A 28,000-nucleotide genomic window follows, 5' to 3' on the forward strand; every position below is an offset into this window, starting at 1 on the left:
GCACCTAAGGACCAGCATTTAATATTACAGGTTCTCTCACAGGCTGAGGTTTCCTATCATACAGCTGTAGGTTGTGGGCAACCAAACCTCAGCAGTGAAAGCTGCAAGACTTATAAATTAGGATTAAGGGAACACCCAGAGGTAGAACACCTTAAATAAGGTAAGGCAATACTAAGCTTCATTGAGAGGGGAGAGATTATTGCAGACCAATTGGATAAAGCCTCCTCTGTTGGTACCTTGAACATGTGAATACAGGGGACACTATACCCAGAAACTGGACTAAGGCAACGTTCCATATATGCAAAGCTGCAGTCTACCACTTTGATCCAACATCATGCAGTTGCATCGTTCTTTATCTGTTGTCAGAGCCAAAGCCTACCAACACTGCATGAGAGAGTAGAATGCTGCAAGACCCATGCAGGTCTAAGCTAGGTAGTCAGTTAAAATTATCAGTCACTTGACAAAGAACACGTGGAAAGCTTTATAGTAAGAGCTGAAAATCTTGCAAAACTCTTTGGCTTTCCTTAAAGGCACATAGACACAGGAGATCCAATGAGTGCTTCTTGCTCTAACAGAGGCAATAAGAAGAAAAGTGCCTGTAGCACCTGGGGATAGGTTCATGGGTGGCTATGTTGGTCCTCAGTTAACAAGTGGATTGGATGATCCTGAAAGTCTCTTCCAAGCTTGATGATTCAATGATTAGAAGTGGGGAACAATAGCTTGACTTTATTTGTCTGGCCAGCTAAAACAAGTCAGCTTTACTCACAAAAGAGCTAGTCCCTTATTTGGGAACGGGAAAAAGATTCCAGGATGATTGGGGTGATACAAATATCCCAACAGAACTAAAACTCAAAACATATTTGAAGACCATTTGTCAAATCAATGTTATAGTGCAAGGATATCTACTACATATTGTATTTGAAAAGTATTAATTCATTGCAAGACTGCTTTCTTTTACAAAAGCTTTGGAAGTGCTTGTAAACCTTGCACTAAAAAGACATTTACTAGAGAAATAGAGCAAAATATGTGCTTTTATGAGCTATAAACCATTCAGCATATATTCATTTAACAGAAATACATCTTGTATAACTTTATGTTTTCCATCACAAAAGCCCAAGTTATTAATGAGCAGCACATTACTTTCTTTCAAGCAGAGATCACATTCTTCAAGATACTGGTTGCATAGCATAAAATTGTAAATCTCAAAGAAAGTGTCTTAACAGTAAGATTTTTCTTCTTTTAGTTTGGAATTCATTTAACCAGCCTGTCATTACACAAACCAGCAGACAGGATTCCTTTTTGCTCTGAAAAAATTTTACACAGTAGTTGTTGCTCTTTTTTCCTACTTAATATAAAGTCTTCTCAATCACCAGTCTGATCAGTGTCTTCCCACCCCTTTTTTTTTAATGGTACTTATTACATTATCACTTCAGCAGCTGCTTAGAGAGTAAGAACAGCCTATATTCACTGGACCATCTGTTTACAGGAGGAGACAGATATTAACTGACCTTGCAGTCAGGGAAAAGAACTCCTCTTCTGTAGTGAAAAAAATCTTGATTTTAATATACATTTTTTTTGTCACAAACAAAGCACTGAAAGCTCCAACAGCTTTTCTATGTCTCTAGCACAGACTGAAGGAAGACTTTCAGCCCTGAATTTTCAGCATGTAGGTTCCTTGCATGCTTACATATATGGATAATAGCAGTGAAGAAAATTCTTCTTGCTTAAGAATTTATTTTAGCTATTGGCTGTAGCAGTTTTCATTCTAATCAACCAATTAATCCTTATTATGTAGCCTTGAACTAGTGATTTCTTTCCATCTTGCTGAAATTGCAATAACTTCCTTTCACTTCTGCTAAATTCTTAACCAAATATACTGGAACTGGAGATGATTTCATTTTGCCTTCTTCTCACATGACATCAAACATTCTCTCTTCCCTGGTTCAATCAATCTTTGCAGCAAAAACAATGTATGACATAGCACTGTGCTCATTATGAAAACTTTCAGAGCATTTGAATAGGCACAATGGTTCATGATCAAACTCCTATGCAGAAGATCCAAAAGCAGTGCTATCATTGCATCATGAAGCCTTTAGAATTGCTGAAGAGAAAGGATTGTCTGAGTTTCTAACAACCTTGACAGAAAACATAGTCCTGATGTGATGGGAACAGGAAGTTTAAGAACAAGCAGTAGTTGGTTAAATGTAAACATGTTTCCACCCAGAGAACAACCCGTATTTCAGATAAAACTGGGACACAACAGAGCCTACAAGTCAGGAATGAATATGACTAGGTTTATATCCCAAAGTCCTCATGAATGAAAAAAACCCCAAACAATCATCCAATAATAAAATTAACCATTTTGAACTTCAGCCAGCCTGTTTCCATTAAAATCCTCTAAGTTTGAACTCCACACCACTCAGCAAGTGGAAACAATTTCCTTGAACTTTACTAATATGGCTCCAAGCAGACAACCACATAGACCCTACAGGACGAATTTCAAAGCTTTACCAAAGCAGACTAAACTTGTAAGGGTGACTAAAAGAGCTAATTTTGAAATGAGAGAGAGAAGTATTTTGTGATTCTCTCATGGGTAAATGCACATTTCTCTTATCATAGGAAGAAACTTTTAGAAGACATGAGTGAATGAGCTCCAACTAAAACAAAAGCAGCTATGTTGAAAATAGTGTAATTAGTTTCTGGATATGATTCCACTGACTTCCAGTGGGCTACATCCTCTTCATTCTCCTAAGCACTTCTAATTCACAGTCAAGACTTCATACTCAGTCCAACGGCACAGCAGAGGGAAAAAAAATTCCCAGTAGTGTATGATAGCTAGAGAACAAACCCAAATGATTTGGAATAGAAATGCTGCTTGCTCTATAGTAGAAATGCTGCTTGCTATATACCTGTTATATATTAGAAAAGAATAAATTTTTCTATCTGCCTATTTTCAGTGAGATCTTCCTTGCAAAAGGAAAAATTACGGCAGAGAAATTTACCTAAATGTGAGTGATGGTAAGCAAAAAAATCAGCATTTGTTTATGCCTGAAACAGGTAAAGATATTGTCCCTCTACAAGTTTATTTAAAGCATCTACATACAATTCACTGATGCCTATAACATATTTCTTTTATAACACAGATGTGATTTATAGGGCTTTCTATTCAATTAATAGAAGATAACAGATGGTAAATACTTATTTTTAAATGTTGTGTTTATCACAACAAACTTTGCTACCAAATAGCAGCTTTCAAAGCTAAGAATCTAATTGTCTTAAAAAATTAAGTTACTAAAGTAGTTGGACAACACTGCAGACTCCCGGAACCATTCACTATTACAATGACAATCAGTGTAGTGGCCTGTGATGATCTGCTAGGATGTTTCGCTGCTTCAGTGGAAATGTAAGGACAGAATTTCAGCAAAGTTTTATCATCAGTTCATAGAACCCTGGGGACATAAAATATGAAATCTACTTTCCTTTGTCTTTCCAATGGCCTGTAACCTTACAGTACATGGAATTAAAAAGCCAGCTGTAACTATGCCATAGAGAAATATAATTAACTTTTTTTAGATCAAAGTTTTCTCCTATACTATGGACAAGTGCAAAAAATGCTAAAAACATAAGCATTTTCAATTTCTTTAACCTGTCCATCCATTAAATTCAGCAGCTAGCCTGCTGGCTCATTAATCAGCTCCATTCAGATGCTGAGGCAGCTCAAATACAGGAAGACTGTGAAGCTTGCTTTTTTGTGATGGGGCCTCTCTACAGAAACATGGCAAAACAAAAGCAGAAGAAAAGATACATGGGAGATGCAATTGGCTAAGAAAGTAGTTTCCTGGAAGATAGAGAACTCTGACTGAATGTGCCAGTTACTCTCTGGTACAGTAGAAGGCCAGCACAAGAAGCATAAGGTTAAGATGGGGAAAGAAAAAACCAAGGCTTACGCATAACCTGAAACTACATTCTTGTCATATGTTTGAAATTAACAAGACCATTACAGAAAATAATGGGTGATCATAAGGCATGCTGTAACAAATGTTCTCTTTGGATGGAACAATAAATATGTGTGTGTGTGTGTATATATATATATACACACACATATATATATGCACAAGTCCTTCAAAGAGGTCTCAGTCAGACAAGTTCAAAACTGATTCTGATCAGTTTTCTCCTAAATCTGTCTTATTCTATGCCCTTGCAACAATGCCCTCCTTGGCATGAAAAGACCTGTGGTGAAAGAGAAATCTACCAAAAATATTGATTAAAAAAAATAGATTTAGAGGTTGAAGAAAATAGAAAACAATGTCACAACTTTTATCATCTTCAGATTAGCTAATCATTCCCTCAAAATGACCCCTTCCCTTATACAAGGTAAGAAATAACCTCAAGAAACTGTGATTTCCAATTAATGCAAGTTTGAGTTAGTAAAATAGTTTTGCTACTTCTATTATAGAACCAGCCAAAGTAATTTTCAAATCAAGACTGTGCAGTGTTGACTGTCAATATTTTTAGAAAACAGACTGTCAGTTTAGAATCCATAACCACACTCCACGTTTATTGACATGAAGTGGACTTCGCTGAAGTCAACAAGTTAACTTTAATCAACTACAGAACACCAGTGAGGCTGAAAGAAAATTAAAAAAAAAATAACATCTTAAAAGCAAACTAAAGCCCACATCCTTCACTGATAATGGTTAATCTGAAAAAAAATTGTATGCCTCTGGCTGTCCTCTAGTTCAGAGATTAAGTTTTCTGGAGACTCGTGGCATCAGTTGTCAGAAAAAATTTACTAGACTCACTCCTAGGTGAAAATTAACAGCTTATTACATATATATGAGCTCAGACAGAATGATTTAAAGACAGCTTTTGCCAGAAGGTCTATTAATCTACAGAAAGTGCAGGTCTGTTCTGCACAGGGTGCGAGTGCCCACTGCCGGCAGCGGGAGCTTCATTGGGGTTTCTGGGAGAAGAGGCTGGAGCTGCCCAGTGCCAGGGACAGCAGACTCTAGTCAACTCACCATGGGGCACACCTGAGGCCCTCAGTCACACTGGTGGCACCTCAGGGAAAGTGTATTTAAGAAACATAAAACACCAGAGAGGAGGAGGGAACCAACAGGAGAAACAGCAGAGGGAACACCAAAGTCAGAGAAGGAGGAGCAACCCCATGGTAAGGCAGATTTTCCCCACAGAGGAAAGGTGTGAGAGGAAAGAATTAGGAGAAAGAAACTACTAGGCTAACCATGAAGTCACCACTTTCCCACCCTCTCGTGCCACTTGTTGCCTCTCTGAGCATGACCGGCATCACAAGGCAGGGTAGGGACAGGAATGAGGGAGTCAAGTTGAGTCTGTGAAAGGTGGGAAGAAAGCCGTGGTTTTAATGTTTGTGAGGCTTTTTCCCCACTACAAACCGACTTAGTATTTAATTATTTATTTTAAATGGCAATAAATAGTTTGTTTTCCCCAAGCTAAACCTGTTTGGTCCACAGCAGTAGTTTGTACAGGATCTGCATCTGTGACCCATCTGATCCTCATCCTGACTCATGAGCTTTCTCTCTCATGTTCTTCCCATCTCCTGCTTCCTTTCCACTGCAGTGGAAGACATAAGTGGATGGGTGGGAGTTTGGCTGGTAGTTAAGACTAACCCATCACATGCTCAAAAAAGAAAGTCCATGAAAGTACTGAGTGTGTAGAAGAAAGAGGAAAAGAAGTTCAGTGCACATGTATGAGGCTCCTCAGTCTGAACATATGACGGGTTGTTAAATACGATGGCTTGACCAGAGACATACACACATCACCTGCAGACCATGGATGTCATTGCAATGCAGTTTACCATGGTCATCAAATTCCCTGTTATACTGTTCTCACTGCCATTGGTATAACACAAAATAATAATAATTTTCATCATAATAGACTGGATAGCAAGAATTTATGATGCATCTTATAATCTGAAGTTTGCGTTTGCAGTTTGCATCCTGTCAATCAACACTGACTAGATCATTGATATCAAACCCTGTTAGAAAATGAACATTTTGCATTGGCAAGGTTTTATGTGCTAGCATCATTTGCACTGAGAGGTTCTATGATTTTGAGAAGAGAATCTGCAATTTCAAACTTCTGTATGAAAGAATGAACAGATATACAGAGAGCATCCTTACTTTTCAACTGCAAGGTTGCTTGTGATTTAGACCAACCAAAACATTAGAAATGCCATAAAGCAAATGGGTTTGAGAGGAAAGAGAAACAGAATATCTTCAGGAGTCAGGAGCTCAAAACAGAAGTCAAGTGAGGGCACCAGCAGCACTAATCAATGAGATAAATGGTTCATTGGCTTTAATCACTAGCTATTCAAGACTTAGGGATAAAGTTGAACTAGGGAATATGAAACCACATAAAAATTTTTACAGAAATAGTGCAAAGAATGGATGCAGGAGATTAGCTGTTTCCACTGAACAAACTTAAGAAGTTCGCAATGGAGATGTATAAGATGATGTATGGAAATAAAAAACTAACTCCTGATAAAAGCAGATATACTTTAATTTTGTAAATTATACAGAACAGTAAATTGTTCACACCTTACAGCAACTGACAGTTCTGCAAAAGCAGATTATTACCTTTTCTGAGAACAGCTCTTGTGTGACTAAAAGTAAGACTTCATAATGCTGTAGCTTATATCAGACATGTAACTGTAGTACTTACAGAGATAATTTCCTATTTTGTGGTTGTGGGGGAGTGGAGAAAAATTATTACCTTTTTGCAGGTCTCTGATATTTAGAGTAATATCTCAACAAATACTGTGCAAAACCAGTTTCTAACAGAGCTGTAGTTCCATTCCTTAGCAAGGATTCACCCAATATTCAAATCCTAAGGATTCTGTAATGACTTCCTTCCTAAAGTGGATTTATTTTACTTCTAATGAGATACACCACTAAACATGCTTATTTCTATTTGTGGAGTAAAACTTTGCAATAGACATATGGATGTTTGAATGGGAATCCTTGAAGTACTATTCTGACTACATTTAAGGTGCATATGTTATCATGTTAAGAAAAAAGAACAGAACTATCATTAGTGTTTTGAACCAAAAATTGGAAAAAGCAGAAGAGATGTTTCTACTTCTTCCATGAAAATGTTATAAATTTCCATTAAAATCTTACAAAGCAGAGAAGTAACCCTTGAGTCTAAAACAGAAATAAAAGCCATCAGGATGCCATTCAGAAGATTCTGAGGTCTGAGAAAGTAACTGAGATATAAAATATGTACTAGAGACATGCAAGTCTTTTCTCTCTTTTTTTGACCCTCCCCAGCAGTGAGTATTTTCTGACCTGTTTTTGAATGCAAGCTCCTCCTTGGTTCCTCAGGCCCCTCAATGGGTTGGTCAGCAAGGAAAACTCGTGCCTGGTCCACAGCATTGAGAACTGTTTGCTCTTTTTCCTTCAGTTCACGCCTCAGTGCCTTTTGGGAATGGAAAGAAGAATTCACTTGTTACTTGACTTCGTGAACAAGATCATTTTCTCTGTTTCATCATCTCTCCAACCACACCTGCCTAGTGAGTGCGTAATAGCCAACATTAATCAGACTGCAAGATAAAAATGCAAATTTTACAAAATAGAAGGAGCAAGAAATTGAGGCTGGAAGGGTAATTTTTAGGAAGTTGACTTGAAGAAAGGAATACAAGAAAGGTGATGATGGTAAGTTTAAAAAAAGCCTAACAAATTACTACATTAAAATTCCATTAGAAAGTAAATTTAATGGGGTTCTTGCTTTCAACAGGATTGCTAATATATAGTAGATTGCTACAACAGACCGTTTACTTTTTTGATAGCTGGAATAACAGCAAATTGCATCTACTATGACTTCAGGAAATTACTTTACAAATGCTAAGGTGAATAACAAAAATTATTAACATGCCTTAGAAAATGAAACATCTTGTTTCTGTCCACTATTTACTAATATTTTTAAAATTTAGAAAACATGTATCAAATTTTATTGTGATAACACATTCTGAAAAAGCAATTTTTAAACTAGTCAAAAAACATTTTGATTTTAATTATGCAAAAATCCTTTGAAACTTATATACAGAAAGAAAAAAAATCAATTTTGATGTAAGATTTTTTCATGGTGGTAGAAATAGTTTCAGGATATTTTCCTCTCCAGCACCTATGACCTTATTAAAGGTTTAAGTGTAACCAACCTTTAAAAAAATAAGAAGTTTATAAGTAGTCATCTGTTATGTTTCTTATGAGGCATTTTCTTCCAGCATAAAGCATAAATCTGTCCCACATAGAAGGAAACTACTTTTCCTGTTTTATTTGTATTATTTTCTACACACACAAAAGAAGATACTTTAAACATTATTAAAATGCTATGTTTATTTTTTACAGTACATTTTTTAGTTCTTATTTAAAAGTCAAGGCTTATTTTGCTGTCACAATTTGCTAAGGCCCCATTCCAGATCAAAATGCAGTTAGCCAGTACTGACAAAATTATATAATAAAATGAGTGTTCTATGACAGAAAAGTTTGAAAAACAGATATCATAAAAGCATCACAAATGCTGTCTTATCTTTTCATTACTTAGTCTCTTGATGCCACAATCACAAAAAACACCCTCATCTCAACTTTAGCTTAGCAGGAGGCAAGATGTTACTTTTCCTCCCTCCTTCCCCACTTCATTCCTTTATCTTCCTCATCTTTCCAAATCCTTCCATTCTATTGCTTCAAATAAAATAAATAAATAAACAAACATGTAAATAAATACATAACCCCAAGAAAAACTAAGCACTGATAGCACAGTAACCTCGATTACATTTAGGAACCTGCATTATACTGTCCAGTAAGCATTAACTCTTGTATTTATACAAACACTCCTCAGAACAGCGTTCTCTGTATACTTCTGTATAGCAATGATATTCTTTGTAGATTCAGCACATACTAGATGTAGTAAGTAATGAAAATTACCATTTAAAAAACAAACCTTCTTTATTAAAAAAAAAATAAATACAGAAATGGAAGTACTGTAAAAGCAACATTCCTGAAGAATCTCTTCAGTTCTTCACAGTATGTATCAATATTTTAGTTTCACATTACACACACTAGAATAAGATACTTTGAATCATCCACAGGTTACAAATCATTAAGGCATTCTCTACGTAGGAATTTGTTTCAAGAAAGAAAGAAGGCAGTTTGTATGGCTAGAAAAATTCCCCATGTAAAAGACTTTTGGTTAGTAGAACCTGTGTGGATACATCAGTAAAATATAACACATTTTATTTCAAAAACATGTCAGAAACAGACGGCTGATTACTGCACTTTGAAGTAGGGAATATTTCTAGATTTACTTTTCTCCCCTCCATATAGCTTCCAAAATATTGCCAAAGCATACAAGAAAAGGAAGGCTATGTAACTTTTTGAGTATGCTAAGAAATTCCACCAGTTAGAAACAATCTAGAGAAGGATCTCTTTTACTTTGTCTCCTGTTTACCCTCACATAATGCCTTTCATCAATTTCTCCTGACCCTCAATAAAACTTCAATCAAGTTTGACCTAAGAGACCTTGGATTTAATTCACCAACATCCCTGCCATTGAAGTAGTTCAAATTGAAGTTGACAACAAAAGATTTTAAGAGTTTGGCCCATACAGCTCATCAACTACAAGTCATCCATAGCAATCCTTGTCAATATTTTTATAGAGAACTCTCTTAGCATAACATAAACCATACACTGAAATACTACTACTAAAATCATTTAGCAATAGAGTACCTTGAGCACACCCCAGACTTCCTAGATTATGTTTTGCTTTGATTTTTTCTTATACCACAGGTGCAAAAATAATGCACTCAGACTTGCATAACCTTTTCTTAGCAATACTCACTATATTTTTCTGTCTCTCTCTGCCAGTAAACAAGAAGAGCAATGAGACTACACAATGCAAGGATAACCAAGCATACCAATAATACTATCTCTTGTCCCAGCAAACCTCTCTGCAATAGAACAAAAAAGAAACCCACTTATAAATCTGATCTTGAGCTGAAATTTCATCTGCCTTGAAAAGATAAAATAAAGATTTCATTGGAAAAATCATATCTAGAGGAACACTACAGAGTGAAAGTAAGTCATAAAAAGCCCAGCAAGGAACATAAAACCCACAATACAGAATTTGCTGATTTTAACTGTTTTCATATAATAAGAAGTACAATCACATATTTTAGTGGTTTATTTAGTTTTTCAAGAGATGGCTACTCAGAATGGATGCGCCTCCTTCAGTAGGCAAGGATATTACTTCTTTCTCCTTTTGTCAAAAGAACTAAAGCAGCTAAAGCATTTGTAAGCTTCAGTGGTGCACAGATTTTAGTAGAGGGTGAATTCTGCTCCTGTTGTTGACTATGTGTTTCAGGGAGAAAACTAGGAGAAAATTGATACTAGAGTTCTGATACAGATTCAGTAGGTGAAGATATGGAAAAAAAAACCTTGAGAAGCATCTCAAAACTTGAAAATTGCCTACTAATAAGCTAAAAACATGGATGCAAGTATTTTTTGAGTCCTGTTGAGCATGCAGATGTGAATACAAAATGAAAAAGTGAACACTGAGCACAGAGATACTGCCTTTATTTTGCCCACACTATGCTTTTTTATGTTTACAAAAGCAAAATAATATTTCAAAGTTATATTGGTCATACAAAAAGAGGCTGTACACAAATTGGTCAGTAATTCATACCACAATATTTCATACAACAATTATAAATTGCAAAATTACTGTATACTTTAGATAATGGTTTAAAATTAAAGCATCACTTCCCTCAGTAATCTGACAGGTGACAGGCCATTAAATCCAATGTCTACGGTTTACACAGTTCTGTTGCATTTGCAAATCCACTGTTAGTTCCTACATAAACCAGGACATGCAAGAGTCCTGGAAAAACTAACACTAATTTTAGACATTCTTGATTCTTATAATAGAGAGGAAAAAAGCCCTGAAAACCTAAGACCTGGTGTGCTGATGCAGTGTCAACACAAACAGTTTTCATAGCTGACCCTAAACAATACTAGCCAAAAATACCTTAAAAAAACCTGCTTTGAAAAAAGTCTTCCACTAGTAGATGGACATGTGCTTACAAAACTACACTCTTGAAATATCTTATGCAGCATGAAACAAAGCAATGACTACAATCAGCACGGCAGCATTCATTTTGTAAGTATGAGGTCTCAAGTTAGCCAACTACAGTGGAGTAACCCAGGACCCAACTAACACAATCCTCCTCTCAGGAAAGAGAAGGGCCTCCATGATTTTCAACCATGAGCCAGTGATTTACTCTCCATGTTGATTTGTTCCTCTTTCGGTGACTGCAAAACATATGTTACTCCCTTTATAACTCTGGAAATGCAGACAGATAGACCATTTCCTCTGTTACACCAAGATAATCAAACCTATTTGCCCTCTCTTCATTAAAGATACATCTGATTTCTAATACAAAATCAAACTCTTCTTGTAAGATAAGATTTTTAAAAGAAGTTGCTTAAACCCGGGCATTACCAAATTTCTTTTGGTAATGCTTTGCAGCTAAGTCTTTCCCTCTCTTGGAAAATTTAAAAGCTATAAAACTTTTGCCATTGTGATTTTTGCACTGTTTAGCGCATCCTGAAAGCACCGATTTCCTTCAGCTGCACCTTAAAATTGTTTTTGAGCATAGTAAGTGGACTTCCAAAATTACTCACTGTTAATTTGCAGTCTCTTTTTCTCTTTTGAATTGTACAGACTTGTACAGAATAATTCAAGGAGCAGATCTGCTTAATAGTTCCAACAGATGAAGGCAAAGCTAATTTCAAAGAAAACACATGGGATGTTTCTTAAAAACAGAACATATTTAAATCAGGTCTCATTATGCACTCTTTCAAGGAAGTAAAGATGCACGTTACTGTAACTCATATCAGTTCAGCACACTGTAGCCTTATGTGCCAATCAGCAGCTCCTGTAGCATTTAATTACTTATTCATCTTCATTCTGCACCCGGTGCTTGAAAATTCCTGTTACTTTTATACACTAAAATGAAATGGGAAAAAATAATCTGTGGCATTTAACAGGATGGGAAAAATAAGCAGGATGATTGAGCAAACTCAGAGTGAGATGAGGAATTGTTTTTAAAGATCATACAGAGATAAAGGTTGTGACTGAGTCTCTGCCAGCTGTCTCCATCACTAAAGAATGAACTAGAAAGAAAATAAGCATAGCATGTTTAAAAGCTGTTCCTTCCTGTCAGATTCTATTTAATGGAACATGTACACACAAAATTTCAAAAGTGTTTTTGTCTCTGTACACATCTCTCTGTAAAAGTTAATTTTATGTGTCTACCCCATCTGATAAGGAAAACAATCAAATAAAGAGCAATATGTGAGACTGTGCAGCCCACCATGCATTTGCCTTTTACTACTTCATACAAAACCTATGTGGCAAGAGAAATAATGAAGGAGAAAAATGGTGCCTAATACACAACCATTAATACCCTAGAGATAAAAAGACACGTGTAGCATGAGACATTAAAGATCAGACAGTATCCTACATGTTCCGATAAATGAGTGACAGTGACCAACACCAGAATAGGGGAAGAAAAGAAAATATGAGAGTGAGGGGAACAAAAGAAAAAAAAAGAGGAAGCTGTTTGCCTTCATAACAAATATATATTGAGTATTTTAGATTTATTTTTAAATAGAGGAATCTAGATAACTCAAAAAGGATTGAAGAGAAGTGCCAAAGGCTGCATTTTTCTAAATTGTCTCTCAGTTTACATTTGCCACTTTCTCTCTCTTTTGCTGTAGTGTCAATAAAGAGTGTGCAAATAGGGTGTCAGCTACAAGGGTTCAATGTGAGTGTAGACCTGGAAGTCACATCGACAGCAAATTCCTCCTTTCTGCCTGCCTGCACAAGGAAACTAAACTGACAGGAATTTAAAAGCATAGAAGTGGGCAAAAGAGAATTAGACTATGCATGCTGGTGATCTCTTACCAGAGGCAAATAAATGTTAGCTTACTTAAGAATTTTCCTTTGATTTATCAAAATAAATGCTTCAGGCCAGAAATATGGGTACTTTTTCACTGCGACTGTCTTGTCTCTTGATAATTTCCCTTCTCTCTCTGGAGAAGTGCATGTGATCATAACTACTTACTGAAAACACCAGCTACCTCTGAATATGCACCAATAAACACCCATTACATAAAATAAGCATCTAAAACATCTCTCAAACAAAGTACCTTGCAATAGTGCAGCCAAAGAGACAGAGGAAAGAAAGTATGCTGTGTCACTACTGCTCAGGCTTACAGACAAGAAACACAAAGCTGTTGCTGACATTGTAAAAACTGATAACCAGTAAACTGACAATCTCAAACTGCATCTGTACATTCCTGCAAGACACTTCAATACAAGGAAGGATAACTGACTTTCTTCTGAACTTGTTACAGTTCAAAACCAGTAAGGCTATTGCCTCCATTTTCATCCAACAGCATTTCAAAATCACGAAAAGATGTTTTGAAGCCTGTTTGGAAAAGCCACACTTAAAATAACCTCATGAGGACTTTGAAAGGCCTCCTTTGTGTAGTAGAAAAGAATCCAGTACTACAGCACAAAGGCAGAAGTAAGCTTCATTGTCACACAGATTGCATCAAAAAAGACATTAAAAAGCTATTCTTAAATTAAAGATCAGAGAGCTATACTTTTTCTTAAAAATTAAACTATTTTTTTTTCACAGTTAGTTTTCCAAGAAAGAACTTAGTCTTTTCTGAAGCAAGAACTGCAAGTCCTACATTTCCTAGAGATGCTACAGAATCTAAATCCAACTAGATAGGAAGACCCCTGCTTAATTGAGCAAAGCTTGCAAAATAGGAGGCATAATGATGCTCATTAATATGTCTTCCAGCACCAATAGTCTTATGTAACTTGATTTCTTATTTCCTAGTCCACTGAAATGAAACTTTGTGTTTCTAGGTCAATGATAACCAAGACTTGGTTGCCCAGAGAAGCTTGGAAGCTCAACAGAGCATAGTCTTTAGGAATGGAAAACATGGAATGCCTAAAGACTTTTCTATTTTTCCTTAAAATTTATTTATTTTTGTTGGGGGGTGGGGTATAGTTTAAATATGACTAAGAACTACATTGGGAGAAAAAAACCCACACCGTGTATCCTTGAGCAAATTGCCGAAGACATTATCATCAAAAAGCTTTTTTAAAAATATATAACTTTTTCCTAACAAAAGTGAAAAGACAGGCTTCAGTGTGCTAATATGAATTCTCTACTGAATCCACTACTGAAATCCCCAGAGATATAACTACTCTGCCAGTGGAACCCTTTTGTGATGGGTTTGCTGCTCAGCGCATATCCACTGAACTTGCTTTGTTGGCTCTTTTTCTCTTCTTCAATAAGCAATTTTTTATATTCAGTCCTTGCTTTGTATTTCACTGTACCATGAATACTACAAAAGTATCATCTAAACAGCAGAACAAAATCTGATAGAATATGCCTATTTTGCTCATCCAGCAAGTTTCTAATAAAAAGTGAGCATATTTTGATTTAAATCCTTTCTAATATGACAGCTAAAAAAGGGTATGAGAATCATTAAATTTGATGGCTTGCATAAACTACACAAAAGCAGATTAAAACAGGCTTGGTTTACAATGCTATCTATAGGAAAAAATGTTTTTAATGAAGCTTTTTGAAAAAAATCTGTTTAACATATCTAATCAGAATTTAGTACAAGAATCCATACAGATTGTACCCCAGGGGTAGCAAAAATGCCTGAATCTGATTGGAGACTGAAAGAGGAATAGAGAGTGAAGCTGTTGCAACTTTCTACTCTTCATGTGGTGGAGCAAAAGTATTTACTTTTACACAACAGCAGTCATCACCCTGCTAGCAGTGGAACCAATTTTCAAATAGCAAACTCCAGTAAAAACACATTCAGGTTTACATCAAAAGGACTATAGTGTGCTTTTGGTGAAGGAAAACTAATCCCACCAAACCCTACTATGGAAGCATGACAGCTATCAGATATCAACAACCTTGGAAGACTTGACCTCTTTTTATTCCCATATTTATTTATTTTATAGGAAACCAGTAGTGTCATCAGAGGCATTTTCATACATCTCTGATTGACAGAAGGCAGGAAGAGAACTAACCCGCTCTACTTGCTCCATTTGTCTTTTGCCTGTGTCCCCAGACTCTGCTCCTGGCTCCTGTCAGAAACAGGACAACTACTTTTATGTAACTTAGGGACAATCCAGAACCTTTAATCTAAAGTATACAAGAACCGGTGTCCAGACACAGAGGACTGAGAGAAAATAAATCAGCAAAGATAAAATAATATTTTAAACTGTCTGCCAAACACCCTTGAAAAAGCCCACAGGAAAAGATCACTGTACAATGCCAAGTAAAGCATTGCACTGAGTCTATTTCAAAGACATTTAAAAACATTATATTCTCTAAAAAGCAACCTTAAAGACAAGGTAATATACCATCAAAAAAAGGATCCATTTCAGATGTTTTGTAAAGCTGTCTGCAGAACAGAAGTTACATTTCTTCCACACTCTTCAAAGTTTTACCTCCTCTGAAGAAGCAAAGGAAATTTGTGTCCTCAATGCTAACTCTAATTAGCTTCAAACGGTGTAACTGTGCACAGGACAGTATATAACTGGGTAGCTTTGGATAACAGTTAATACTCAGTTGCATAAAACCCAACAAATGAGTTTGTGGTGGAAACACTGACAGCATCAAACTCCATCTTTTCTTTATGGGTTTCAACTGGTATAACTTCTGCTTTTTATGTCAGAAAATACAGAAAAAGGGGGAGGGATAAAGAACACACACACAAAAAAAAAAGCATTATTCTGTTTATGCATCCAAAACATGTACCGCCTCCAGCCTGACACAAGACACACAAAACATCTGCTGCGTATTAAATGGTTTATTACTTGAGCAAGAGCCCTCAAATATCCTGTTAGCACTGCCTATTTTCCTGTACCCTTAGCAGTAAGCATCTATCTCTTCAGCATAAGAGAGACACATTCCTCTTTCTTTGTCTGCTTTCTTGCAACAAACTGGCTTGGGTTTGCTCAGGCTGTGTGATTGCTGAGCACTGATTAAATACCACTAGTTTCTTGCTTCAAACTGAACTGCTGCCACCATTAACAAGTTGGACAGCTGCATTGTTGTTGAGAGTAGTTAAACTCAGGCCACCTTTTGCTTATTTTGTATTATTAAGATTCCTCTTAATTTCTTCAAAAAAGCACCAATGGGACAAGTCAAATATGTTTGGCATTATAAGCTACCTCACAGTTAAATGGTACCTACCGTATTAATGCAGAGAAGTCTTGAGAAAGACTTTTAGTAATTACAGTTCAAACTGAATGCATTTAAGAGAAACTTTGTGATATGCAGCACTATGAATATTCATTCAGTATATAAAGATAGGATGCATTTTGCGAGCAAACCCACATCTCCTGAGAGGTTTCCTCTACATCAGCCTCCTTACTGCAAGAGTACATCAGCATCCCTGACAATGAATCGTGATCACCAAGAAAAATATGTACTATACAGCATCACCTATAAACTATAAATAATCAGATCACTGCAAGAAGTCTCAAGGGAGCCTCTCTTGTATGAAAACTGTGTAAGGGGAGGAATATTTCCTTCAGGGAAGAGGAAGCACAGGCAACAGTGCCCAACTGAATATTGAAGCAGAAAAAAATGCTAGGGACCAGTTGCAATTTGAGGCTGACTCTTGCTGTTCCTGTTCTGTATGCATGCATGCATACAACATGGGAGAGGACTGCTACTGGAAATCCTTTCAGAAGCAGAAACCCTGTCAACGTTAATTACTCCTCTTTCTTAGAAACAGTCACTTTGGTTTCTCTTTTGAAGGAAATGGTCCAGACAGACAACTGAATAATCACCAAACAGTCAAACTGTTTTGCTCACCACAGTCTACTTCAATCTCCCTCATAGATTTTGCTCTCAACTCTTCCACTATGGCTTCCCATTTTCAAAACTATCTAAAATGACAGCAACTTTGTAAAGCTGTTACCACACAGTTTGTTACTATGACATGCCAGATTACACTGGATCTCTGCTTTGGGTCACTTCTCCAAAATTTCCTGTCTCTGGATTGTGTGCTAGTATATCCAACATCAGCTCAGTACAGAAAGATTACTGTAAAACCATTACTGAAAAAAAATAAGTAGTGTTTGAAAGAGGAAATACTCTACTTCAGACAATTTTTCAGGCATTTATGAGAGAGTCATGAGGAAGGAATACCCTAAGGACAACATGACTTTCCCTTCTGCTTAAGTCACCTCCTTCAGCTCATTTTAGCTGCCATCAGAAATCAGAGGAACATGAAAACACAGAACCTGGCACCTATGCCATATCTGTAAAAGCCAATGGCATTTAAGAAGAAAAAAAGGCAAGCCAAGTATAATATTTTATATATTCCATGGCACAGCAGCAATGCAGCAGATATCACAACATAGTTGTGGTGGGGTAGGATTGTTTTTTTTTTGAGGGGGTGGTGTGAGTTTGTTCAAGTAGCAGAGAACTTTCCCTCATCGTGAGCCACACAGAACATAAATAACAAATAGATTTCTGCTGGGAGTTAAGCTCCTTGTCAAACAGGAGACACCCAAACTTGTCCCAACTGTGCAATAGTGTGTGTTGCTTTATTAGTTCCATTTATGCCTCTACAAACTGAACTTGTCCAACACAACAGCCTTGATCAGTCTTAGCATTTTCAAATAGATGATTTAACAAAATCTCAAAAGCAACAGGAAATCCAGCTGAAAATTCAACTAAGAGGATAAGGAAAAAAAAAAGGCTGATTTCAGACAATTCCATCAATGAGAAATTAGAATTAAAATACTGCTGTGCATTCAGTATATGTATATTAATACAAAACACTGAGCAAACCCACTTGAAAATTGTCAGTGTTTCCAAATAGTGCTCCATCACCCAGTTACAGGGTTGTGCCCTCCTCCTTTCCAACTGGGTTTGGCTATTTGATTTTAAAAATCTGCTTGGGATTTTATTCAGTAGAAAAAGATTGAAATTAAAATAATCCAGGCAAAGTTCTGCAAAATATCCAGGGACAATAAAGACAGAACTTTGCCTTATTTTTACCCACAGTAAGTTCTTTTCATATCTGTTCACGTAAACCATATTCCTTGATTAAAAATAATTCTATAAGAATGACCGTTAACCTGGAAAAAAAGAAAAAAGGCTCTACTGAAACTTATTGCAAAAGTTGTCATAAGCCATTTTTTTTGGGATGACTACAAAGCAGCTTTCTGCCCATGAGAAAAAAGTCATTGAATATAACTGACAGAGATTAGGAGTCAATTAGAGAAAGATACCAGGACTTAAAAGAATACTTCTGTGAAGCAGGGCTATTTAACTCAGCTCCACAAATACTTTCCAATATAGGGTGGACACATCAGAGAGATCAGAAGACAGACTTATTACTCATATTCTCTCACTTCATTTCCTTTGTCCGCTTTGTTTCTCCATATGACAAGCTTTTTTATTTGTAGCTCTTCAGGCAAAGAATTGCAATATTTTATATAAAGTACAACCAACATGTATTAAACAGGATTTCTTTCTTTAGAAACAGAATTTGAAACCACAAACAACTTCTCATTAAGGAAAAAAAAAAACCCACAACACAAAAAAAGCCCCAAAAAACCCCCAACCATATAATCCAATTGTTATTTTTAGTCCTCAATACTTAGAAACAAACTCTATGACATGGCAAAGTTACCTAGTAAAGATATGGAGAAAAGTAAAAGCAGTAAGTAAAATACTGAAGGTATAAACAATAACACTGAGAACACAGGGGATGTCTCAAAACCAAAAACTAGAATTGGTTTTAGTGACTGAATGCCGAAGAATACTTGAACACATCTGCAACAATTTCCCAGAAATTTAAATTTTCTATTTAAAGCCATTTAAATAAAGTTGAAAACATGCTAATGCAGCAAGACACCTATATACTGCTCTCTTTCCCCAGAAACCTTAGAGAAAAGAGTACACCATGAATATAGATTTTTTAAAAAGTAAAGGAATTTCACTTATTTCTTGTATTTAGTTAATTTACATTGTATTTAGTAATCGGGTGCACTAGCTGCAGTGCTTTTAGCTCTGAAGTCATTGCTTTCTTAGAAATCTCTTCACATTTTTCTGCAAGTATAAAAAAAATGCAGTATGCATGCTTACTTGCAGTATGCTGAGATTATTTTTAGGCCACACATATCATCTTGGTACTCAAGTTGTTTTTCCAGAACAGCATTAATAATGAGATTCACATCTGACCTGTGTCTGTTTAGTTTTCTCTCTAGAAATAAAAGTACTTCTGTTTTTACAACACCCATGGGGTTTTTGTTTATTTGTTTGTTTTATAAACTGTGCTGTGCTTACTACTAGCCACTCCTTCATGGACTTAGCATTAAGATAATAACTTCTTCCTTCTCTTCTAATGCTGCTGCACCAGGATCAAGCAAAGCATAAGCAGGAAGACACAGGTGAAAAAACGGTTTGAGAAACTGCAGCCAAGCACCCATGCTCACTGGACTAAGAAACTTGTAGCAGCCAGAAATGTCAGAAGGCATTATCTGCATGATCATACAGAAGAATACAAGATCATCAGACAATCATCCCAAATGAGGCTGACCTATTGAAAAGGAATAATTTCAACCAAGCGTGGCTGCTTCACAGCAGTCTGTGTTTTAGTCAAAGCCTGGGGACTTCTTTCAGTATCAAGGACTGAGGCTCCTGAAAGCCTCCCTGCCCAGGGATGTGACGGCAGGCGCTGACCACAGCGCTGATGTCAGCATCAGGTACTGCTCAGTATCTCTCTGCTACAGCACTTGAGATGGAAAAATCACATGCACAGGATAAAATTAGCAGATACCATTGAAATTTACCTAAAAATCACACCCTCCCCCTCCCTTGCATTTATTTGATGATAAAAATATTTTCACAATTAGTCTTCCCTCTCCTTTCAGGGCATCAAAATGTTACCCAGTCAGCATTTTGTTCTGTTGGAGGGTTTCTTCCCTGGCTTGAATCTTATCCCTTCAAGGTAGTGAATGCTTACATAAAATTCTAGCATCTCTCTTCTGAGGCAGATCCATCACTCAAAAAGAAGATGGAACCAAAAAAGAGAAAGTGTACAAATAGCTGTTATTTTAAAAATAGAAAGAAACAAGAAAGACTTCATATCAGATTGATTCCAAGGTAAATAAATACAGACTGTATAAAATCTAGAACAAGGTGAAAAAAAAATTTAGATGGCATGCAGTAATATATAGCAGAAAAATGATGTATTTGCTCCAGTAATTTCTTTAAAACTATCTCATTTACAATTCTCTCTTCTATTACTGCTAATATTAAATTCTTGCTGACCTGCTTAATGAAAAATATACTAATAAAAGTAATGATTGGATTCAATCATTCAAGCCTCTGTTGGTACTGAAAATTTTAATTTAGACCCAAGTAAATCACACAGTTATAAAGTATGCATTTTTAAATGACTGCTTATAAAATGATCAGCATAGCCCTTTCATTAATCACAATATTTTACTTTATATTTTAAAAATTCTTCAAGCATGTAAGTTGCAAACCAGCTGTTTCAAGGGAGAGGAAGTCTGCAGGTTTTTTAAAGAATCTATTCTGCTGCCAATATTAGGACTTTTAGACTAAAAATTCCTTAGTAACATTGATAGAACACATAAAATTCAGTCTGACTTCAAACAAAAGGGAAAATAAATGTATCAGAACATTTTAATGATTTATGGCTTTGGTTTACTCTCTCTTAAGCTTCTAAATATTGCTTGCAAACACAAAATTGCTGACAACAATATTATAAAACTGACTGTGAAATATCATTGGCATATTGTGTTATACCATCAAACATTGGCATAGAGATTTTTTCTCTAGATTTACACATTCATTTAACAAGAAAAGATTTTAATCTTTTAGACCTATCATAAAATACATGAATTACCATTAGCAGCAACTATTAAGTTCTTTGAGAACATCTTTGAAATGTTCTCTCTCACTACAGGCTATGCCTGTTCATTTAAGGAACAGCCCCCAGTGGCTAGAAATTCAGAAGAACTACTCAGCTTCCCACACCCCCTCAAAATCTGTCCTACAGAGAAACAGGATATAGGTGATGCCTTGTGAAGGCTGACCTAGAACAGAGGCTAGACTGACTTAAAGGATAAAGTAGGTATTTATTAGAAGGCCTCAATGGATACACCTTGGGCAGTACAAGAGCCCAGCCATGGCTGCATCCAAGATGAACCCAAAATGGTCACAAAATGGATGACCAGTCATGAGGGTTCTCACTTTTATAAGTTCTGGGCCATTAGCATATTGGAGTTAATTGTCCAATTATAGCTTTAGCTGATGAAGTCACATCCTTCCTGTTTTTCTCTCTTCAGTCCACATTGTTTATGCTTTTGGGCCTGAAATTTGGATCAGTTGTCCTTGGTCCCCAGCTAGAGAAGAAATTGTCTAGCTACTCTGTGAAGAGAGCTTACCATCCCTTAATATGAAGCTCAGAGCTACACACTAAAGCAGTACAGAATCTGAAAAATATAAAAGCTAAAATCTGAAGCATCACAGGAATAACCAACAGCAGCCACCTAACAGCACAGTCATGTGTCAGTAATAGCATAGCATCTCAGACTATGAAAAACTAGAGTTAATGCTGATCTTCATTTACTGCAGAACCAGAAAAGGCTGCTCGTGTCACAGAAGTTGCTGCATTTGTATTGTCTATTTAGCAGAGCAGGCTACAAAGTTTGACATCCAGTTAATATATAGTGCTTGAAACCACTTTAGGACACAGTAGCTTCGCTACTAGCACTGACATAATGCTCCACTGTCATTAAGCAACAAGATAGAAAGGACCCTTGAGAAAACTTAGGTTTTGTACAGGATGCTTTTAAAGTGTCCTCACACATTATAGGGGAATAAATTCAAGATGACCAACCAAGCACGTAAAATAACTCATTAGTAGTAAAAGTGTGAGGACAACACAGCATTCCTTCCAGAAAGAGGTGCCTAAAGAGCCACCCCAAAGCCAAGACATAAACCAAAAGGAACGCAACCCACACAATCAACAGTCACTTTGTCAAGCAAATGTTTTCTTTCTTAATTACACCATGCTCATCAAATTCTGTAATCTACTGACTAAAACAAAGTAATCCCAGTAACTCTAAGGAATAACTGCAGACACTGCAGACCTACCAGGCACAGCACTACATGGAGGAATTGTACCTTAATACTGAAGCTCAGGGTAGCCCAAATCTTCTGATGTGGACAACTACTGATGATACTTTAAATGGCATGAGGAAAGGAATCATGTTACCAGCCTCACAAGATGAGATTCCAAAAAGGCTCTATTCAGGTTCCAAATCTGATTAAAAGAAAAAAATCTCAATCTTTCTCCCAAAGCAACTAACTCTGGATGAGTCTGTAAGTGGTAAGGACGTCTTGCAGCTCAAGGTGTGGGAGTGGGAACCCTAGACCCAATATAATACCTTTCTGAACTACAGCACTGAATTCACTTTGCAGGAAACGCATACTAGCAAAAATATAACCTCCAGCAGCTTTCCTAAAAAGAAAGATTCAAATCTTTAAGTATCATTTTCGGTTTAGCACCCTTTGGCATCCAAGCTGAAAGAACAAAACTTCAGAGAAGAAAACCACTTCTAGAAACACTCCTAGGAATTTTCCAGCCCCACAGACTAACCACCCTGGAGGAGAGAAATTCACTGAAACCCAGGTCAGAAGATACAGATGTGTGGTAACTGTCTAGGAACAACTATTAACTATGGTTAAGAGTTCTTGGAAAGAAAACAAAACAGAACAAAATACCTCCTGTGACATTACCTTGCCCATTAAACCAATACCTACCCTTGCATTCTAAAAGTGCAACAAAACCGAAATGGGAAAACTAAGAGAAAAGTGTAAGAAAAAGCAGAATCCTATCCCCTCCCCTATTTTGAAACCTAGCCTTCAGTCTCTAGAATCTGCATGAAAACAGAAGAGGATGGGTGCCATGGAAACACAATTTTTCCAATTTATTGCTGATCTTCCTAGGGTGGATTACTGACAGTAATAAGAAGGAATTGAGGATCCTTGAGTTCAGGAGTTAACTGGAGTTAAATATTCTTCTTCCCTAAAGAGCCTGCCTCCAACAGCAAGAAGCAGGATCTAGATTAAGATGCTCTTAACAGAAAATAAAGATTCTTCACCAGTCTCTGTCTTCAAATGCAGTAAGTTTCAGGAGGATTTAAAAGTGGTAACTGCCTCTCTCTTACTGCATATTTAAGAAGTGCATCATAAACTTATGTATCTGTTCAGTTTCTCCAAAACAGTGAGACATAGGGGACTCTGCCCACTAAGAACACAAGATGAAAGAAAATAAATCTCTCTAGTGCTTGCACAAATTTCACATGGAAAAGTGACAGTTATATAAAAAGGGCCTTAAGATTTGCATTAATCCCTACAAGCTCCACTCCACCCCTTGAACGACAAGTGAACAGCCTTGTTAAACAGAGTAAGTTTCCTCTTAGTGGCCCAGTTTATCAAAACAGACCACAGAGAAATCAAGGAAAGCTGAGCTGGTTTTATTGACTATACAGAAAGAACCTCAAATTGGTGTCAAAATGAGAAAGGTATGAGCAGGACAAACAGTTTTCATCTCTAATACAGGCTATGAAAGCACCTGAAAAAAATATGGCAGTGGACCCTGTATTATTGTGGCCCTCTAGTAGCACTCTCCAGTTGAAAAAACAGATTCACTGTGACTGTACCAGTGTTTTTTCCTGGCTCTCTGCCTTTGGAAAAACAGACCTCAGCAAAAAACAATATTTGCATTTAGAGAAATGTCCTGTCTCATTTCCTTATACCATCCCATCTCTGGGATGCAGTGAAGCAGCTCATCTGGTGACATATCATCCCTAGATTTCAGGAGGTACCCAGCATTTTTAAATGTAATTGAAATACCAACTGATCTTAGGAAAAAACATACACGAATTTAAATCCATGAGCATTTTTCTGAGCAGTTACAGCTTAGGAAAAAAGGTCTTTGGAGTTTCATTGCCAGGTCCCAGAAATAATTTGTTTAATATGCCACTTACCAAAAAATAGCCAACAAAATATTGAGCGTCCTCAGAAATGACAAAAAATGCCACGGTTGTATTACAGTGTCAAACATTGCATTGGTGCAACTTCATCCTAAGTATCATGTGCAATAGCAGTCACTTCAGTTCCCTAGGGATATAGCACAGTCAGAAGAACACAGCAAGATGAACAACACATGTAGCTAAGAGAACAGAGTGGCTGTCTTATGGGTGGAGATTAAAAATCAGTCACTAATGTGCTTGTGCTCCATCACCTTCCCTGGCTGTGCTCATGGCTCACCCCTGAAGGTCAGGCCACAGCCAGTCACAAGACACAGGAGTGAAACATGTCTGCTACATTCCAGTGCATCAAGATGTTACAAGATGTCATTAGTTGTAGATGGGCTACTCCTAACAGTGATGGAGCTAGAGTGGTCTTTTGTGAGGTGAAATAAAAAGATACCACAGAAACAGGAGGCCTTTTAAGGACAAAGAGAAAGGCTGATTGCTGTGCTGTTTCTGCAATGTAAGCCTAATTTATGGCACAAGCATTCTCCTCCACAGCAATGTCAGAATGACCTCTTAGGTATTTGAGGATATCTACAAATCTTCCTTTATTCAGTGGTTTGAAAAAGACCCAGTGAGGTCCTAAAAATTTATGTGGGAGTCTTTGATTAAAACAAACGAGACAATGATTCCTCAGGAAAGAGCAGCATGAGCTGTGTACATCAAAATGATATTATGAAAAAGGCAACCCCACAGAAATGTTTCACTTATTGTACTGGAAAAGTGTCTATGAGTTGTTTTTTTCCACAGTAAGATAACCTCCTTTACTCTGCATTAGTGACAGAATAATTTGTTCTTTTATTATCCAGGTTATTTATTATTTTAAGTACTGATCTGTTGCAATTTTCCTGACTTATCGCAAGACAACCACACTTCTGGGAACAAGATGAAATACAGCCAGGAGAAAATATTTTTTGTCAAAGTTAAAAATACACTGCACTGGCATCCTAATTTAACATTTCATTCTTTGTCCCATGCTTTTGTTTACACATCATTCTTCGGGAGAAAAAGCCCAGGAGAGCAGTGACACACACCTGAATCAGTCATGTAATGCACAAATCAGTTTAAGTAAATTCTTAGGGAGCAATGGATATAAGTCTGTCCACTTGAGAATCCTCATTTAACTTCAAACATTAATTACACTCTTCCTCTCCTGTAACAAAATATTCCCACCCACAATTTCCACTTCTTCCTCCTAAACACACCACAAAGAAGTCTCAGTTAAAGATTAATGAGTTGTACTGTCCTTTAGCAATACATACTTTTAGTGTAGTACAATAGATTTTTTTTCACCAATAATCAACATTCAGGACTCTCAAATATGCAAAATTTCAAGAGTTCTTAAAAAACTCTTATCCCCTACAAGTTTACTTAAGGAGTTTTCATACCCCTTGGTAACACTGATAGACTATTGGGAAGGCTATTCCTCTTCTTGCTAGAGCATGTAGTTTTTGAAATCACATCCTGACTTTAAAGAGCCACTTCAGAGCAGCATGGTGCATCTTGCTCAAGCTCCGGCTTCCATCACATCCTTCTCCATCACACCAAGTTGCAGTTCTTCCTCTACAGCAAGAGGCTGTATTGCTTTTCCACTTCCAACCATGGACCACTTAATTCTCCTTTCATAGCTCACACTGTAGTCAAAATTAATGTTTTAGCTACCACCCATTAACTGACCAACCAATTTAGCTGACCACCTCTAAGCAGCAGAGATTTTGTGTACTTTGTGTCTTATGTGATGAAATGAGTAACAATTAATAAAGCTTTTTCTTTACTTAAGAGTATATTAAGAGAATAGCCTAAAGCAGCACCAATACTTTAATGCTTCTGTTTTCATTCTTAGATTTAGTAATTCCCAACATGGAAGCAGATTTTAATACAGAAAATATACCAGAAAAACAAATCTAGAATAATTAAGTAGGAAGTAATTTAAGAAGAAGCCCATTGCCCAAAGTCAGGCAGGCAAACTGAAAGAGCAAAGAAAAGTTTAAGGCTAGAAATAGATTTTTTCCTCACAGGCTTTTCCCACTGTGAGGGAATAAGAGAATAACAGAATTACAGGCACCCTGAAGGGATAACAACACGTAGAAAGTAGTTTCCAGTTGGCTATGCTAACACCTTTGATTAAGTGAAAACAGCTGAGTAAAACAGACTGAAATACTACAACTTTCATTATTTGATTACTTTAACAAAACAAGTCTGAAACATGAAATACAGAGACAGCAACCCAAAAAGTTTGAAGAGTATCTAAAATATTAATGACCTATCCATAGATATAAAATTATCAATCAAACATTCACAGGTCCTTTGCCAATTCATTCTGAGCTCAAATGAAGCTAAGTGAAGCATCTCTTTGATCCAAGAGGTATGCATTATTTAGCATTAGCTAGACATTTGTTCATTTATGCAGACACATGCCAACAGGATTTATGCAAGAGGGTACCCATTTCTGCTTAATTTGAAACGTCTTGGTTCTCTCTCTTTGTATTTTAGCAAAAGCATACTTTCAAAAAGCTACAGTCAGAAACTCTTCCAGCAGAAAAATGAGATACATAAAAGTCTCAGTGCATCTCCAAAGAACAAAGTGTCAGTATCTGTGCTGCCTCCTCTTGTACACATGTGTGACTCTAGGTAGGTACTTGCACATGCACAAAACCAGCAATTCCACTGATTTTTCATGGTAATTCTGCAGATTTTCTTTTCTGGAATACTATAATATGCATGTAGGGGTGGATTTTCAAGGGCTAGAGTCTGGGAGGAACAGGCTTGGGATGGTGATTCTGGTTTTTCAGTTTTGATGAGCTGGTGTGGGGTTTTGTTCTTGGTCTATGCAGCTGACCAAAATTTGCATCACACACATTAAAACCCTAAATAAATATTTATATGGAAGACTGGTAAAGAACAGAATGAAAGGGAAGCATGAGCTGCTAAGAACTAGCAACAGTGAGAAAGTAAAATTTTGGGAGAAAAAAAAGGCAATAAACTCTGAAAAGGTAAGTGCCTTCGGTTTCTTTTCCCTATAAACCGTTCCCCTGTGTCCCACACTTCTGGAGTGTGAATATAGACTCAGTGGTAAGTACACTCCATATGAACACCTTTTCAGCTCAGGTACTTTTAAACTTCTTGTCAGTGTCCCAAATTTTCCAGTATTCTTAGGATTTCTTGCTCCACAACCCCTCTTCTAAAGACGAAGAACTTTTGAGAATAATCAAAATAGGAAATTCATGCACCATTGTTTAAGTTTCCTTTTGCCCTGCCCCCTGCAACACACAGAGCAACACTCAACACCCAGACTGGATGTGCTCATTGATAGACTGAGCATTTAGTATGAGCTAAACTTCCAGCTGATGGAAGTTTGGCTGAACAACACAAAAAAAGAGTCAAAAAATTATAAATATTTGCCACATCCTGAAAGATTTCTGTTAAGCTGGCAAATATAGGCTAAATCTGTAGCCCTAATTCAACCTACCAACGGTGCTCTGTGCAATGTTTGCTTTTAAAACACAGGAGAATGAGAGCTATCTAAAACAAAAACAAGTTTAAAAATCAAACAGCAAACCATTTATTTCCTCCTGTCCAAACAGACCTCAGTAGTATCCAAACAATGTGAGCCAACCCAAACTGCCACATAATACTGTACTTATCTATCTAGCAGTGCCGAAGCCAAGCACTGAAGGAGGGAGATACTAACAGAGGTCTATAGAATTAGTGCCATTAAGTTGAAGCAAAGAATTCATTCCCTGTACCTGAGGGGGAAAAAATAGGT

General features: G+C 36.8%; 1 protein-coding gene across 2 annotated transcripts in view; it reads right to left on the reverse strand.

The window, feature by feature from the left end:
- The window catches only part of UTRN (utrophin), a 341,691-nt gene that overhangs the window by 81,077 nt on the left and 232,614 nt on the right, over window positions 1-28,000 (reverse strand). For both annotated transcript variants that reach the window (XM_054514244.1, XM_036379859.2), the window contains one exon: window positions 7,326-7,455. In XM_054514244.1, coding sequence (XP_054370219.1) covers window positions 7,326-7,455 — 130 coding nt within the window. The remainder of the gene's footprint in view (window positions 1-7,325; window positions 7,456-28,000) is intronic.

Source organism: Molothrus ater, chromosome 3 (assembly GCF_012460135.2).
Source record: "Molothrus ater isolate BHLD 08-10-18 breed brown headed cowbird chromosome 3, BPBGC_Mater_1.1, whole genome shotgun sequence".
Lineage (NCBI taxonomy): Eukaryota > Metazoa > Chordata > Aves > Passeriformes > Icteridae > Molothrus > Molothrus ater.